Source organism: Plectropomus leopardus, chromosome 13 (assembly GCF_026936395.1).
Source record: "Plectropomus leopardus strain MGB_pleo_1.0 chromosome 13, ASM2693639v1, whole genome shotgun sequence".
Taxonomy (NCBI): domain Eukaryota; kingdom Metazoa; phylum Chordata; class Actinopteri; order Perciformes; family Serranidae; genus Plectropomus; species Plectropomus leopardus.
This window is the reverse complement of record NC_142188.1, coordinates 13,991,426-14,008,537: the sequence shown is the minus strand read 5'-3', so window position 1 is coordinate 14,008,537 and position 17,112 is coordinate 13,991,426. Positions and strand designations below refer to the sequence as shown.

The 17,112-nt window shown below is 39.4% G+C and overlaps 1 protein-coding gene across 1 annotated transcript in view; it reads right to left on the bottom strand.

Annotated features, from left to right (window-relative positions):
* Nucleotides 1-14,432, bottom strand: part of LOC121954446 (VPS10 domain-containing receptor SorCS1-like) — a 60,144-nt gene extending 45,712 nt beyond the window's left edge. The window contains exon 1 of the mRNA XM_042501942.2: nucleotides 13,415-14,432. Within this exon, the coding sequence (XP_042357876.2) occupies nucleotides 13,415-14,125 (711 nt within the window). The 5' untranslated portion in view covers nucleotides 14,126-14,432. The remainder of the gene's footprint in view (nucleotides 1-13,414) is intronic.
* Between the last annotated feature and the right edge of the window lie 2,680 nt (nucleotides 14,433-17,112).

Here is a 17,112-nt window from a genome sequence, read left to right as displayed (position 1 = left end):
AGTGATACTGGTGACAATAAATGTCACAACCAAGCCAGAGTAATTGGGAGGAGAAGGACGAGAACACCTGCCTACAAGAAATTAACACCAGAGAAGTGTTAACAATGTGGCAACTGACGCCTTTCAAGGAATACAGGAAAAAACACAGCTCAGTTCAAAGACCCCAGGGGCCGGTATAGCATAAAATATGAAACTTGATAAAATCACCACATTAAACAGCATCATTTAACACCTTTAATAAAGAAAGAATTGTCTTTTTCTATTAAATTGTTTATGCTCTGCAACTCACTCTGCAGCAACAAAAGGCTGCAGGGGAGCGCATCCTGGTATACTTCAATACCACCTGAGTGAGACACGTAATGTACATGGGCTTTTGTCTGCCACATCAATTTCTATCACTTCATTAACAAAGGCAACATTTCCTCGTAGACCAGATGTTGTGCTGAAGCTCGGTTGTTTGAAGTCAGAGCTGTTGGCTTTCGCATGGATAGCAGGTCACCGCAATCATGAATTATAAAGCAACTTCACGATATCACTTTGCACAAAAAACTATTGGTGTCCTAATGAAACCTGAAATACAAAATAGAAGGAAAAGTGAAATCTAAGTCAGTTATTGTTCAAAGTTCCTGTAGGGTGTTAGCATGACTGAGATTTAAAAACATGTCATTCTTGAAGTAATGAAGTCCAGCTACACTGTGACTGATGGCAACACACTGTTACCTTGGCAGACGGTAATACCATTGATCTGTGAACATCAAATAACTGGCTTTTTAAATGGGCAGGGAACAGATAGTCCGTGCTACAGCTACAGCTTTCAAGCACAACAGACTGACTTTATTGGACTCGTCATGTCGAGACAACAGCCCGATGTGGAACTAGCAGCTTGGTTGACAAGTCATCTGAAACGGCTTTCCTTCGGGCTTCTACTCTCGCATCATTTGCTTCTTCACCATAAATGAAAGTCAAGGCTAGTTCAGCAGCTAGAGTACGGCGGCCTGCTGAGCTTGGAAGCTTCAGCGTGCACGAGGAGGGGGTCTGATCAATGCAGGCAAGATTAGAGAGCAAGAGGGTATGGTTTTTCAACCCAACCAAAAAGTTGCACCCACTGTGCAAGGATGTGTTTTTCTAAACTACTTTTAACTCTTCAGCACTCCGTTTTAAAGTGCTGAGTGTGATGGTGGAAGATTAGTTGCATGTTGACAAACTAAAAGCTCCCCGGACTCTTTAATAAATTACATTTTCTCTGACATGAATAAAGTAAAACAGCTGATTAGATGAATATGCTGGGGAAGGATTTCTCTAACCCATATGTCTCCTTATAGGCTCACAAACAGTGTTTGAAACCGTCTGTTTTTGCATCACTATAAATCCAAATAGGAAACTTCAATGAGTAAATCAAAGTTAGTGTTTTGAATGTGAGGTTTTTCTTACAGCAGCCAGATGGTGTTACTCATACTGTATGAATGAGTAATGCAGGTGGCCACTGTAAAATGACAGAGTGATGAAACACAAAATGAGGTGGCAACTGAGCAAGGGCCAAAAACAGAATATTTACAATGACAACCAATGAGTGTTTCTGATTCATAGATGGAGCAGAGAGGCGCTGACTGTATTGGCTTTAATTTAAACACACCAACTTGCTGAGGGATCTAAAATAGGGCAGTATATTGAAATTATATTAGTAACGTGACACGAGACTTGATAAGTCTCAGCTTTTTGAGTGGTGATCAACAGATTATGGAAAAAAGAACAAGCTGGAGGTTGAAGGTCGGATTTTGGGTGATGGATTATAAATGTATTAAAATAAATGAGAATAAAAATACAGGGTTTACATAGACAAAATTTCATTGAACACAACAAAATTTCATGTCTTTTCCAAAACTTTCAATTACCTTTTACTAATTACATGACTTTTCCAGGCTCGGAATATGTGATTGTGAAATTCCATGACTTTTCCAGGTTTTCCATGACTGTGGGAACCCTTAATATAGTTTAATGTTTTAACGTTTTAAACCTCCAATTGCTGACTTTGTGCCGGCTCTCTTTTCTGCAGAATATGAGAGCTGCAATCACGTGCATCATTATTGGGCATGTTAACTGTGGAGATTTGCAGCTCAATAGTACAAAACTATGGAAAAAATATTAATTGAAATTGTTTTTCATGAATTACCTTCCTTTAAAAATATTAAATCCTAGTTTCATATGTATGAAATGTCCCAAAATGACTGAATTATTTGGACAACGCATGGTTATTATATGATTTGCAGATCTGAGTCGGATCACGGATCTATTGTGTTGGGGGTTGGGTCAGCTTACGAAACTAATGGTGCATATGTTTGGGTCATGGTGCAAGTGCAGTTTTGCACACTATGGTTTCGGTTCGGGAGCAGTCTTTAAAATCAGACCTCTGCACTACAACAGTAATAAGTGATGGCACAGACGCAAAGACTCAAAACTCTGTTTTTCAATGCTTTTCATAGTTACATCTTATTTTGTAATAGTGCTCTTTTTTTTTTTTTTTTTTGCTCTTTAAACTGGCAAGGATATTGTCCCTTTGCAATGACAATAAAGGCCTATCTATCACAATACTAAAAGGAGATATTTCATCAAAAATATAATGATATTTGATTTTCTCAATATTGCCCAGCCTTACTTAAAAATTAAAAATTTAAAAGATACAGCTGTAGTTTTAAATTGGAAAGCAATGAAACATAATGAAAACAGGCAGAGCACATGAAACAAAAACGTGGACTTGCACAATAGAAGTTTGATTCATTAAGCAAACACAAAGAAGTGCAAACACAAAGGGTTGTCTAAAATAAAAATAAATAAATAGAAGGTAAGACCTCATTATGCATTGTTCCAGCCAAATTAACTTTATCCTGGTGGATCAAATCTTTGGCTGATTTTTATGGAATCTCTGCTCTATTAGACAGCACGCAGTGGAGAAGAAAAGAAACCCAGAGGGGGTGAACACAGCTTGCCGATAAAAGACACACTCTGCAGGATTTCAAGGCGTTAGAGATCCTCACCACGGGAAGGCTTGGTGGCTTGGCAGAGTTGAACTCAGCCTGCCAGTAGTTTCTATGCAGTGCAGAGATTTTTTTTTTTTTTAAAAGCCCCTCTGTTTATCCATGCAATGCAGGCAATGCCACATCCAGGAATTTGTAAGGGAAAAAAATATTTGTCTTCAGTTGTATTGTGGTGTTACAATTCTTATCAATATGTATTTCATGAATTTATTTATGTTTCTTTAGCAGGATGTGTGATGTTCACTCCCTGAAACAATGCTATAGCAACCCTCCCCTCTCTCCACAGCCTGTCCATCACAGCCACCCAGGGGAGAGAGGAGCTGGTGGGGGTCTGGACTGACAGCAGCGGCCACAGGGTTGTCTGAGCATGTCAACATGCCATATGCAGGAAGCTACAAGCATCACAGTGCCCAGAGCCGGGCTGTTTGTGACGGTATGCTGAGGAGGTAGAATCGATGTGGATGAGGCAGGCAAGATAAAACGGTGAAAAGGTGTTAAAGACCAAATTCAATTTCACCATTGATCATATTAAGCCTCCCGTTGTTCCCCCTAAGGTACAACATGGAGAGCCAGGGCTGAACAGGTGCGATTACTGACAAAATGGCCCCAGCGTCAACCGAATTAGATGTCCTGCAGGTTTCAATTTTGACAGATTGGAGTGGTAATTAAGCAAACATGGTTATAATCTTATTACTTACTCAAAGAGAAACCAAAGGGCTGACAATCAAATTAAATGATTATAAGTATGTTTTGTAAATTTGGCTCTGGTGGAATCGAATGAAGAAAGGAAAATATTTTGCTTCTTTTACATAGTTTTTGGCGATTACTGATAATCTAATGGGAAATAATTTTTGCATTGCCTTGGTTAACTCTTAGGAACACCTACTGCCCTCGGATGTGTAATTATTTCTGAATTTTTCCTCATTCTATGAAATAGGACACATTTGTTTGTATGTATGCAGTCCTTGTAACAACACTTAAAGAAGGAGCTTTTCAAACTTTTTTCAAGGACTGGTTCAACATTTTGGGGAATATGGTTCTTCTTTTTTAGAATAGTTAGTTGAGAAAAGTGATAACGCTCTCTTGGCTTGTTTTTTTATTTCTTATCTCCTCAAGTTTTGCACACTATTCTGTACTTTTTGTTTCAGCCTTCTTTCACCTGCATACTATATATTTAATTATAGTCTGTGTTTAATATCTTTCAAATAACTTTATGTGAGACATTTTTTCCTTGAGTGTTGTCAGCTTTGTTCTCAAAATAAAAACAAATCAGTGTGTTTTTACACTGCTGTTAAATATTTTGATAGTAGGGGATGTGACTTACAAATGGCAAATTAAAATACATTTCTACTTTTCCTTTACCTTTTATAACACTGTACCCATGTACCAAAACATTATTCAACATTACAACATCCTACAAATTTTAATTGGCATTAATACTGTTTGAATATAATGCACATTGGCAAGATTTTAATCTATATAATGACATCTGCTACAGCAGGCCCCAAATCACTGTAATATTGATCTAAATAAGTTTTAAGCTCATGTTAAAAAGTTTAAGTTAACTTTCCACTGACTGTTTTGAATGAAGAGTTTTTTACATCCATTAAGCCATGCTGCACATTGACTGCAGAAATCGTTTCAGTGGCACTTTTGTTGCTTTTATGCAGTTGCATTGACAAGGTATATCCTTGTAGTTAACATCTCATAATGAGCTAGGATAAAAAAAAAGTCTCTATCATGAATTAACCCTCGCTCCGTTTGATCTTTAACTGATTGTGCCTCACAAACTTAAATGTCTTAAATGATTACAGCGGTAACATGAAATTTGTGCAAGTTTAAAGCCACACTAATATATTTTAATTGTAGAATGTTTTGAGATAAAAATGGTCTCCGTACATGCAAAATTTCAGCACCATTATTTCTGTACCAGGTATGTACACGGTGGTTTGACAGGTCATGAATGATAAGACTCAAGTGGAAATCAAATGGCAGTGCCTGCGTCATAATTTTCAAAAGTCAAAGTTTTCAAACTTAAATTGGGTTGGCTCCGTTTTCAACGGTAATTGTTAAAGAGATTTAGAAACGCCAGAGTAGTTATTAAAGTGGATGTAGCCTTAGATGCATCAAAGTGCTATTTTTCATGGACTTTTTCTAATGTGTAGTTGAGGTACAGAAGCGCCTCACTCTCCACAGGACAGTGGAGATTAATGATTGAATAAAACTGAATTATTTCAGTGGAAAAAATCAATTGTTTTCATTGAATGGACAGGACTGACAGCTTGCTCATCTCATAGTACAAACCTAATATTCAGTAAGACCGATAGCAAAACAACATGGAAGATAACATACTACAGTAATGCTCAGTTATGTTGGTTTTTGACTTAAGGAGTTTGAGTAAAATCTTAAAGTGGAACTGGAGAATGCCATCGGATACAGTATTTTATCCCCCGTTCAGTCAGTGAGTCATAGAAGCAACAAGGAATTCGGATTAAACTACTGCGTACCTGGCCCATTGCCAATTTGAAGAGGCAGATGAGGAGAAGCTCCGCACCAAGCTACCAAGCAAACAAGGGCTCTGAAGAGGAGGAGGCCCTCCAGTAGAATATGGAGGAGCTGAAATTACGACAAAACATGGACTTGAGTATTTATGAGTAGGGCATAAACATTCAATAGCTGTAAGATGGAGGAGCTACTTCAAGCTGCTCCTCAAGGTTGCTCAAGAAAAGGGTATTTTTTCCCGTGAGAAGAAAGCCCTTTGCTAAAGATGGAAAGACTCAACAAATGCTCCAGACACTGACTGCTTAGAGTACACAAGAGTGCCCATTCAGCTCAAGGTAGAGAAAGATTACAGGGTCCCTTTTTGACAAGAAATGAAGAGTCCTAAAGAACTGTCACTCGAACTGAATGCAGTGGACACTGAAGAGCAAGCTTAAGCTCAAGGCCTGTAAGATGCAGAAACAAGCTTTCTGTCAAATACTTGATCATTTTATGACAAAAACTGCAAGAAATAACCTGGATGCTGTATGAATCTTCATCACATTGAACCCAACAAGGAGGAGCAAGAAGAAAAAAGAGAGGAGGATGACGTCCACTTCAAACTCTGATGACTTCATGCTTCTAAACACAATAAGGACACAAGTACATTTTTATTTTCTAAAGTATCTATCACCTGTGGTATCTAATAAATAATACAGTATGCTGCCTGTATCTCTTCTGTGGAGAATTTTAAGTGATTAACATTATACGCGTGGCATTTAAAACAGCTGGATAGAGTAGAAACAAAATAGGACAGATGTGTTCAAGGTCGTGAGGGGCTGGGGTTTCTCCCAGCACGCAATGGGCAACACCCAGGACAGTTCGACAATCTCACAGGGCTAACACAGAATGACAAACATATTCACACCTGCAGGCAGTTTAGGCTTTCCGATTCACTTTACCTGCATGTGTTTGGACTGTGAGAGAAAACTACAACACCTGAATAAAAGTCAAACATGCTAATGAGGGTTATCAAGTTTCAAAAGATAAAGGCTGAGCAAATTAAAACTAAGTTCATTCATTTAAATTTTAACTCAGCCCACATAGCCTAATCCTTGAATATGTGGTAGAATTAATATCCATCAGCTTCTCCTCATTCTCACCTAAGTGACATGCTAACATTACTGTAGTGTTGTCAAAAATATTGATTTACTGATGCATATTAAATCTTCTGTTCTCTGCCACCAAAGAAGAGATAAGTCGCCATCGTTGTCATTTTATAGCCTTGTCATATTTTTCAATTTAGTAAAAAAAATTAACTTGTATACCCTCAACGTCAATTTTTCCCCATGGTATCGAAAAAAGTATTGAATATCAACATTTTTCAAGGTACTGTATCGAAGTTAGAAACTCCAGTATCGTATTTAACCCCAAATTCTAAGTCACAACACTCGACTGACTTTCTGAACTATCGATGATGGCTGTTGGACAATCTGATTAATTTTGTCTTGTCATCTTTTTGAAAAACTAATTAGCGTATCAATTCTTGAGTAAGGGGCAAATTGTTTTGCAAGGTCACAGTGACCTTGACCTTTGATGGCCAAAATCTTATCAGTTCATTGTTGATTCCAAGGGGGCGTTGGTGCAAAATTCCTTAAGGTCTTCTTGAAATATTTAGTTCATGACAATAGGAAAGACCAAAATTCTGGAAAAACAATGACTCCGGTCACAGCTTTCGCCAGCAAAGAGGCCTAAAAATATAGTGTCGGCATCAGTTACACGCAAATGCAAAATGAATAAAGCCATATAGACTCTACCTGTTTTAAGGCAGTTGTATTCTAGTCAGAAAAAGCCTCACCTTAGCTACAATTAGTCTGTCTACGCAATCAAAAAATCCAAAACTCTCCATCACATTAATTCTCGGATAGCTTGGTGTCGTGATCATTCGTGCAGCACTGCACCAGTTTTCTCCATTTTATGTTAGAGAGTGTAACTAAAGCTTAGTGTAGAGATAAGGCAACAGAGGACACAATGGGCCAGCAGACAGTTTTTTTACGAACGCCCACCAATGAAGCACAAGTCACAGCCTGTTGCACTTGTAAAACCTAACTAAATCAAACATGCTTTGCTGTGCACTAAATAACCTTCAGACATTTAGGCTCTTAAATTTCCTGTGGTAAAACATGCTGTGCTCTTGGTTGACTGCTAATGAAAGCCCAGTGGATATTTGATTAACATCCTCTGGAACACAAGTTGATTGAAATTATTTATCTACCATACTGCCTCCTGTAGTCAAACCATTCAAGGCTACGGCAGCGAAGATGTTACATTAGAGTTGTGAATAAAGTAAATACACCTTCTCAGTAGTACTGCTGGTTTACTTGCCCACATTATTGCTACATATTTCTATTACAGTTCCTTTCATTGTATTTAAATCCTTAAAGCATGCTGCAGTTAAATGATTCAAATTCGGTGAGAAGACTTTTGGTATAAAAATGTTGCATATGACAAACCATGTGGGCAGGGCCCCGTTCATTCCTAAAAAAAATGTTTGACGGCGCATGATTGCCAACAAAGTTTACATTACCCAGATCTTTTGTATCATTGGGCCATAGAGGAAGCTCATTAGAGACTTTCACTTGCCAAGCTGACTACTTCAGTAAGGACATGACTCACCCTGCTCTCCCTGTGACTGGCTGGTACTAGTTGTCTTTATAGGGACAGAGTGCAATGCGTACCCCAAAAGCCACACCCACCAGGGAAGGGAAACTATCCGCGCCACAATACACAACTAATGGATGAAATGTGAACAAAATGCCTGAAGCTTGCTAAAACATTAGATATCAGCATGTATCAGCGAGGATTTTTTTTAGCACCTCATGTCTCCCAGAAAGGAAAAGTAATAGTTAGCTTCAACCTCTACAGTTTATCTAGGCAAAATACTTGCTCCTCACGGTATACTAAGTGTCAGGATCCCACAGTTACCCCCCACTCTCTCTGCTGATCCCTCACCTCTGTATCCACTTTTGATGTCCTAAAAGCTCATTTTTTCTGTTCGGGCAACTGGACCAGACGAGATGTGATTTCAGAAGGACTTCGCCTGCTTTATTTTTTTTTTAAGAGTAACGTTACTTGGATTTTATAAAGGAACTGGAACACTAGAATCAAAACTGAAATACCTTGCAGACTAAGTGGCCTATAAACTTTAGTATGTTAAAATGGCCACTATAGTGAGTCGCTAAGAAAAAGTCTTTTTGAGCCCAATGGCATTACGTGACACTTTCATAAGCTGTTGTTACATGGTTGGGCCACTATAAAAATTGGCTTCATAGCCCAGCTTCTTATTTGGGATCTGTGATAAACCCAGCCCAGGTTGTGCCGCTCATGTATTGGCATACATATGGGTCTGTTTGTCTATACAGGTAGCCAGCAGGCTGTCATTTTTGTTTTGATTGAGAAGCAAGAAGTACACCTTGGAAAACAAGTTTTAAAAAAATCTTCTTTATCAATCAGGGGATGGACTATATTTTGATGTAGATGGTGAGAAAAGTCTTTGAGGATTCTGCATATACTGTCAAAGCAGAGGTCAGTGATCATATATTGCAGGTTTCTTCACTTTTAGAGAAACTAATGGCTGCCTCTGTGACCTCAGTGTGTACTAATACATGAGAAGCACAAACTCGGGCGAGAGATGGACAAAAACAACGAGTCAGTGTGGTAGCAAAAATGGACTGAGCACTCTTTTACATTTTCTGTGGTTTTCATGTTGATTGAAAAGCCAAAATGACACTGCAGCTTAGTTTTCAAACCGTGATAATTGGACAAATGATAAAAGAACAGTAACATCCAACAACGAGGCTTCAGCAGCAAATGACTGGCAAAATAAAATCTGGAATTGGACAGGAAAACTAAATATCAAAGTCAATAGCGAGCTCAGACAATGTGTCTCACAGTGTGCACAAATTGGCTGATGTTCTGTAGACCCACAACTAAACCAGTTATCAGATTTCAAAATTTGCAACCAACACATCATAGTAGGCTGCACAATATAGATAACTAACAAATGACTGATTTTTTTTTTAAGTGTGAAGACTTGATTTCATGTAGTCAACATGTTACAGCTGCCTCAAGTGTCTAACCACAGCAGCACTTCCCCACACAAACTGAGTCACATTAACAAGCTGGAGGAGATACATGAACATACATGAACACTACAAGCATTCACCAGCCCATAAACTCTTTCTTCTTTATTTGAATTTGTTGGCCAATGCATCTACTTAAACATTTTACAAATTGTCTCCCTCTTCTTATTCGGCCTGTAAGATAAGGTTGCCTATTGATGTGTGACTGGCTGCTAAGCCTTTCATACTTCTCATACAGCAAGGGAGGCTAATTGCAGCCATTATGACTGAACTGTAACTGTTCACAAGTTAAACAAAAACGTTTATCTAGGGAAAGGGAAATTGGCCACTTCTGAAACAGATTACTACTTTAAATAGATTTATACACCAGCTGGAAAATCTGCGGGCTTCCTTGGTGACCGCCTGGCCTGCACCTACACAGAGAGGGAGGGTGTGGCACGTTGCAGAAGTGGGAACACACACACATTACATTGTTAGTAGGCGGGATGAGACTCTGTGTCATCGGGGGGGATAATCTCTCAAAGCAGGATTTGAAAGTTCATCATGTAAGTGTGAAAAAGATGATGCCAAATCCTGGTGATAATGATGCTAATTAGAGACAAAATTTTCCAGAATGTGTGATAATACTTTGGACTTTCTATTAATGTCGTATGACTTTCTGTTTATCATACATTACCCACAGGGTACTCCCATACATATGCTCAAATGTATATTGTGCATTTGTTTTTTGTTAAAAGTGAATTATTCTAATCAAAGGGAATTCAACATTCTGGGAACACACTTATTCAACTTTAGGGACGATATGTGTGTCAAAATTACATGCCCCGATTATAGTGCCCAAAATAATCATGGTTATCTGTAATATTGTGCTACTGTTTAAATGTCCAATAGTTTGCTGAAATGTTTTTAAAAAACCCAGAAATAAACAAATATTGACACTGAAATAATTTCACTAAGTTTTATATTAAAAACTACAAATATAATCAGCAGCACCATGCACTTTTAGATTGCATACCGGTTGATATTAAAATATTAACACAGCCAATACCTTATGTAAACAAAAGAAAACCATAGCAGTTGTGCACTGATTAAAACTTAGGTTCCCATATTGTGACAATGCTTTTATATTGGGTTTTATGTGTGTTAGTTACTCGGGGGTGTGAAAATGTGAACTACTGCCATTCCACTAGACTTCCCAAGACTAGACTGCCTGTTTCTAGTGGTTTCTAGGTAGAAAGTGGAACACAGATCATCATGGAGATACAAATTTGGTAAGCCCCATCCCCTTCCCAGACAGATGCATTGCTAGAGACAAGTAAGTCCAAAAATGAAGTGTCGGGATGGCAAAAACCTGTCCTTGAAATGCTTGATCAAGTGTCTGCGTCACTGTTGATGAAAAAAGAACCAATAGCAACACTGGGTTCTCTTCCTGCATGTCGATTCTGTAAACAAGGGAATAGATAACCAATCCCACGCTACATGCTGTGCCTGCGTCCAGGAGACTGTTGCTAACTTTGGTTGATGCAGGACAGTATTAACCATGCATTTTTTTAAAGTGTGGTAATCAAACAGGGATTAGTGATAATTTTTATAAATTGAAAACTTCAACAGTAATATTAACTTTATTTTTATAGCGGCTTACTGTAAAACTGAAAACCATTTTATCCCTATTCGCTTTGTTGCAGAGATGTCTGTAATTAGATGTCTGTAATGTCTGCATGCTACATATGAAGCTAAAGCTCGCAGGTGATTAGCTTCTAGCTTAGCATGACAAATGGAAACAGGGAGGAAATAGCTTAAAAATTCAGGAGATTGTTCCAGCATGCATTTCACTGCCATGCAAAAACCACAACCATTTCAGTTTGAGTACAGATTAAATAAACAAGATTTAACATGTTAATTAGTCAATTTAAAGGTGCTCGTGGCCAGCTGTTTCCACCTGCCTCAGTTCTAATGCTAAGCTAAGGTAATCACCAGCTCGCTGTAGCTTCATATTCATATTTCCCCAAATATCAAACCGTTCCTTTAATGTCAATAATAGTATAAAACAGCATAACTCAACTAACTGCTTGGGTTCACTTTGGTGTCTTTTTACCTCTGTTTGCATTTTTTTTTTACAAACTAACAGTAAAATTAAATATATGTTTATTAAGTGTTACAGAAGTTTAATGTTTTTAAACATTTCAGGTTCTGTTCTGGTTGGCTGCATTAGATGCATTTGACTGCAGCATTGTTATAACCCCGCCTGTGAAACGGGTTGGTGTTGCTGAAGGTGTTGTAAATCATCATTACGTGACTGAGACTTGATCTCATGTTGTTTTCAGTCTGCTCTTAGATGATGTCATTGTGTCAATTTCCACAGCTACGCCAATGACACACGATTACACAAATTATATGAAAGACAACCAAGACATAAATATTTTTGCGAAGCCCCGAGGCCAAAAGAGATGCACCATCCAAGAATGTTGGATCTCTGGTACCCAAGATCAAGCCTAGGCCCTCTTTGATAGTGTTTGACTCTGCTCTTAGCATTAAATCACACCTCCAAATCAGCTTCTTTCATCTCTGAAATATTGCCAGGGTGCAATTTTAGCCAGCAAGATGTCAAAAAGCTAATTCATGCTTACATCTCAAGCGGGCCTAGACTACAACACATTTCACTGGGCTTGTTGAAAATACTATTTAGGGACTACAAATAATTCCAACTCTGCTTCTTGACTCCTGATCAAAACAAGAAAGAGAGAGCATGGGAGTGGGGTTTTTTGGCTGAACTGTACAGGGCTTTAAGTATCTTTTAGGGTTGATTTTAAAGTCTCTTTGCTTGTATATACAGTAACGCTCTAAATGGCTTACATCGAAGACTCCCTGTTGTTTTGAGTGCCTTCAGATTCACTCACATCCTCCTTTGTGGGTTGTTAGATGTTCAGTACACATATAAGAAAATTGGATGTTCCCAAACTGGGTTAGCTAGAGGTTAAAACACATCTATTCCTGTTAGCTTTCAATGTATCTCTCTCTCTCTCTGTGCCTATGTTTAATATTTTACAACATTAGCCTACTATGATGCTATTTGAACATTTTCCCTATTTATTGTTTTCCCTTTTTATTGTAGAGCACATGAAGCTTTGTGTAAAGTATGTTATATAAGTGAGGTTACATTATTAATATTGTTATTATCATTTCAAACTATTTGATATATAATGACTTTTAGTTTGAGCCCTCACTATCTGTTTCAGTGAGCTGCTGAACTTTAGTAGCATTAGATTCTATATTTTTTTAGTAAGGTGGACTGCAAAATAAGGTGCATTGAAAGGTTCATTTGTGTCATACATGCGCAAAAAATTAAAATTCATTTAAGCAACTAACAAAAAATTACACAACTCTATGCATAACATTAAACTTGATTTATTTCGACTTTTTTTCATTTAAACTTCAGCCTACCCACCAAGTCAGTTAATCAATAAACAATAGCATAGATGGTGTGTGTGTGTGTGTGTGTGTGTGTGTGTGTGTGTCTGTGTGTGAGCGCGCGCGCGTGTTAGCGAGAGATAGAGATGATGAGGCAAGGCAAGGCTGATTCCCTGAAGCCCTGCAGCCTCTCAGCAGCTACACATTAAATCTCCATTTCGCCTCGTGCGCCCAGTCAAAACTAACTGCTTTAAATTACCCAAATTACCGCACAAGACATGTGAGTGAACACTGAGTGACCACACTGCGTCAAAACAGGTCCGTGCGTAAAACTGGAGCACATTAACTACTCACGCTGCTGTTCTGTCCGGACCAGTGCACCATCGCCTGGTTATGAGCCGTGTCCCCGGTGAGTGCAAACGTCGAACTTGTGAGCTCAAACTCCTCCGGGTCCGAGAACGACGCGTCCTCTCCGTCCTCCTCGGCTCTGAATCCGGACCAATTCTCTGCGCTCCTCGGACTCCGTGTTCGTCTCCAACGGGGCACATCCTCGTTTACTGTCACATCAACCTGCGCCCCATTTTCTGCATAAAAGCTGTTGTTTTTGCCATCACCGGTGCTGTTTTCGGTTGCGTTACCCTCGCTGGGAGAAGCCGCGGGTGAAGCACTTCCAGAAAACACTTTCGGGGGGGAAAGTTTTTGCTGACCGTCCAACGCGTCCTTCTGGACACAACTTGTGTTATTCCCCTCTAAGCGTGGCTGTACTTTGGACGAACTTTCTCCGCTCGTTAATTCCGCAACGTTGTGCTCTTCGTCCCCGCCGGCGGTGGGTCTGGCGCCCGGTGACCCCTCCGTAAATCCAACAAATTCTTCAGCTGGTGCCTCGCCAAAATGAGTCAAATCCAGCTCCGACAGTTCCCGGGGAAATGCTGTAATTAGCGGAAGCTGGCACGAGGGAATGCACCTTAGCTCCGCTTTTGTTCCGCCCTGGATGGAAGTTAGGGTGAAGAGCCAAATCCACTCAGAGAAAATGATAAAAAGGCAGTGACCGAGGCGCGTCTCCATTCTATGTTAATTCCGAATTCGGGCCGTGTTAAAAACATATCATTTTGACTCTTGAGCGCGTGTCTGTCATCACCTGGTAAAGTGGAGTCCGTGAATGCACTGTGGGGAGGTGCAGCAGCGCGCGGACAAGTGTTCCCAAGTACTGATGCAAACGATGCATCAGAGGAGGAGCTGGAGGCTGAATCCTGGACGAGAGGGGAGAGGGGCCCAAACCCCCGCATCCTCATCTCAACCTGGATAAAGGAAAATAAAGAAAGAAACTGGGCATGCTCTTAATTAAGTTATATTTCTGTAGAGACACGTGGTCCCCTGAGGGGTTTTATTGTTTTTGATCAGGAGTGTGCCAGATATGTGCCACTGTGAAATATTTGCCTGAATCCTCATCCTATAGGCTAGGTAATTATGCATTGGATTAAAACAATCTGAAATGTATTCAGATGTTGGGGTCTGTGGGGGAAAGTGTAGAGACATTATTGGATGTGTTTCTGGTAGTCTTTGTACGAAAATGTTCCTGACAGGGGCTCTATGGAAGATACAATGAGGCTTTGCATTTTCCATTAGCAAAAGCCGAGGTAATCAATTAACAGGATTGCCTGTGTTCACTGTCAATTATGCCACGCAGGTAATGACTCTGCTGTGGCCCATCTGCAAAATGGGTGGGAAATTGTTTCACTTAGGCTGCACTCCTGTATTATACATTCAACATAGCTGAGTGGAGAAAAAGCATATTCTCCAACTTTTAGCTTATGTTTTTGTGTCCTTTTTTCAGGTTAATGGAGAGTTGTTTGACATAGAGTAATGAGAAAGATTCAAACCAGAGGTGGGCAAGTAATCATTTTTTTTCTATCAAACCACCTCTGGACTTTGCTATTGTGTTTAGAGGAGTATGCAAGGTGCCATGCTAATAACCAAGAGCCCATTCTTGCCATGTAATTGAGTGCCCCATGGATGACGTTTTTCAGTAGGCCAAGCTAGCATCGCCTTGGTTCCCTCGTCAAAAAGCCTACGCGATTTTGCCATCAGATTTTAGATCACTGCAGAAAATAAGCTCTGTTTTAAACAGATGTTTATGATACTTACACATTTTGTACAGCATGATAATCTCAAGAAATTAACACCAATTTCAGGATTTTTGTATCCTAAACGCAATCCCCAGAAGTAAAAAGCTAATGTTAGGCTAAAACGAACTACACTACCATTGCACTGCCACCACAACAAGGCTGTAAAGGCGTTTTCTGCTGGGTTTGGTGCGGTTAAGTGTGATGACATTCTATAGTCTTATTTAGCCACTTATTAGAAACTATCTTTTTTAAAACACATAAAAGCTTCAAAGTTGGCAAGCGGGTTATTTACGGACATATGTCATATATGACTTTCACATTTGCTCGATGACATATGTCATAGAACAAATGTGAAAGTCTCTTGAGCTAGTGTTGACCACAGGCCTTATTAAAGGCTTCCAACTAAAACCCCATTCAAAAACCCATTGACTTTGCGGAAGTGCTAAAATGCTAATTCATTTCCGGGTTTTAGGCCTCATTACTGGGGTTCTCTATTATCCATTCAACACAGCTGAGTAGAGAAAAAGCATATTCCCCAACTTTCAGCCTCTGTTTTTGTGTCCCTTTTTTTCAGATTAATGGAGAGTTGTCTGACATAGAGTAATGAGAAGGATTCAAACCAGAGGTGTGCAAGTAATCATTTTCTCTATCAAAGCCCCTCTAGTCTCTGCCGTTGTTTTTAAGCACAGAGGAGTATGCAGGTGCCATGCTTATAACCAGGAGCCCATTATTGCCACGCAATGCGGACACCCAGCAATATAATGTTATATTTCTCTATACTTTGGGCATTGTTCCAGTCAGCTAATGGTAAACCATTAGGAGAACTAGAGCCTGTCCAAACCCCGTGATTAGATTCTATTTCTAGGCAACATTTAGTCAATAGGATGAGGATGCTGTTGACTGGTGACTGATGCCGAAGAGACTCCCTATATTGAGCTGTGTTCTCCCCATCGCTCTGAGCTGCGACGTGATCCTGTTCCACACACGGGTCAACTGCACAGAGACGTCTTTCATTGGCAGCCATTAGTGATGCAGTGAGCAAGAGCTGTCTCAATCTGTTTCAGTTAGCCCCCACCAGACAAGGGGAAACCAGTCTATAATGCAGATTGATGGCTGACTGAGAATTTCAATCATGGAGCACATTGGCTAAAAAGCTCAAGTCTTGACTATAATGCAAACCTAATGCACAGGCCAACTATTACAATGCAGATGACGTTTTAGAGGAAGTAGTGCCTGTGTGTGCATGTGTGTGTGTGTGTGTGTGTGTGTGTGTGTGTGTGTGTGTGTGTGTGTGTGTGTGGTGTGTGTATGTGTGGCACCTGTATGACTTTTTACATGTATTTTTTACTTGCTGTGAGTTAGTCTGGGATACATCTGCAATGACAGTGTGGAGTGATCATAATGGATTTTTGCCTGACCTGCCTGCTGAGTTTAGACACGGATGGTTGTGCACATGCTGGGTTTGTGTATGGTTTGCTTTTTGGTACTTTGTCTTGTTATGCCTGTAATATTTCTGTGCTAAAAATAGTTTCCCAGAGATAGATGCAAGTCACGACTTATATATAAATGCAACTCACAGCGTATACCAATTAATCAACTGATTATTTTCTCAGTCAATCAATTAATTGTTTAAATGTCATAAAATAGCGAAAAGGGCCTGACATACATTTTCCCAGCGATTACAGTGACATTTTTCAAATCACTTGCTTTATCTGTAAAACAGCCCAAAACCCAAAAATATTCAATTCACAATGATCTAAATCAGTGAACAGCAGAAAAATGTCACATTTTAGTTATAAAGAATGCTTGGCATTTGTGCTTCAAAAATGAAACAATGAATCAAAAACAGCTGCAGACTAGTCAAGTAATAGACTTGACGTTTAAGCTGTGGATGAAAGTACTACTTCTGTTTTTATTTATGATGTA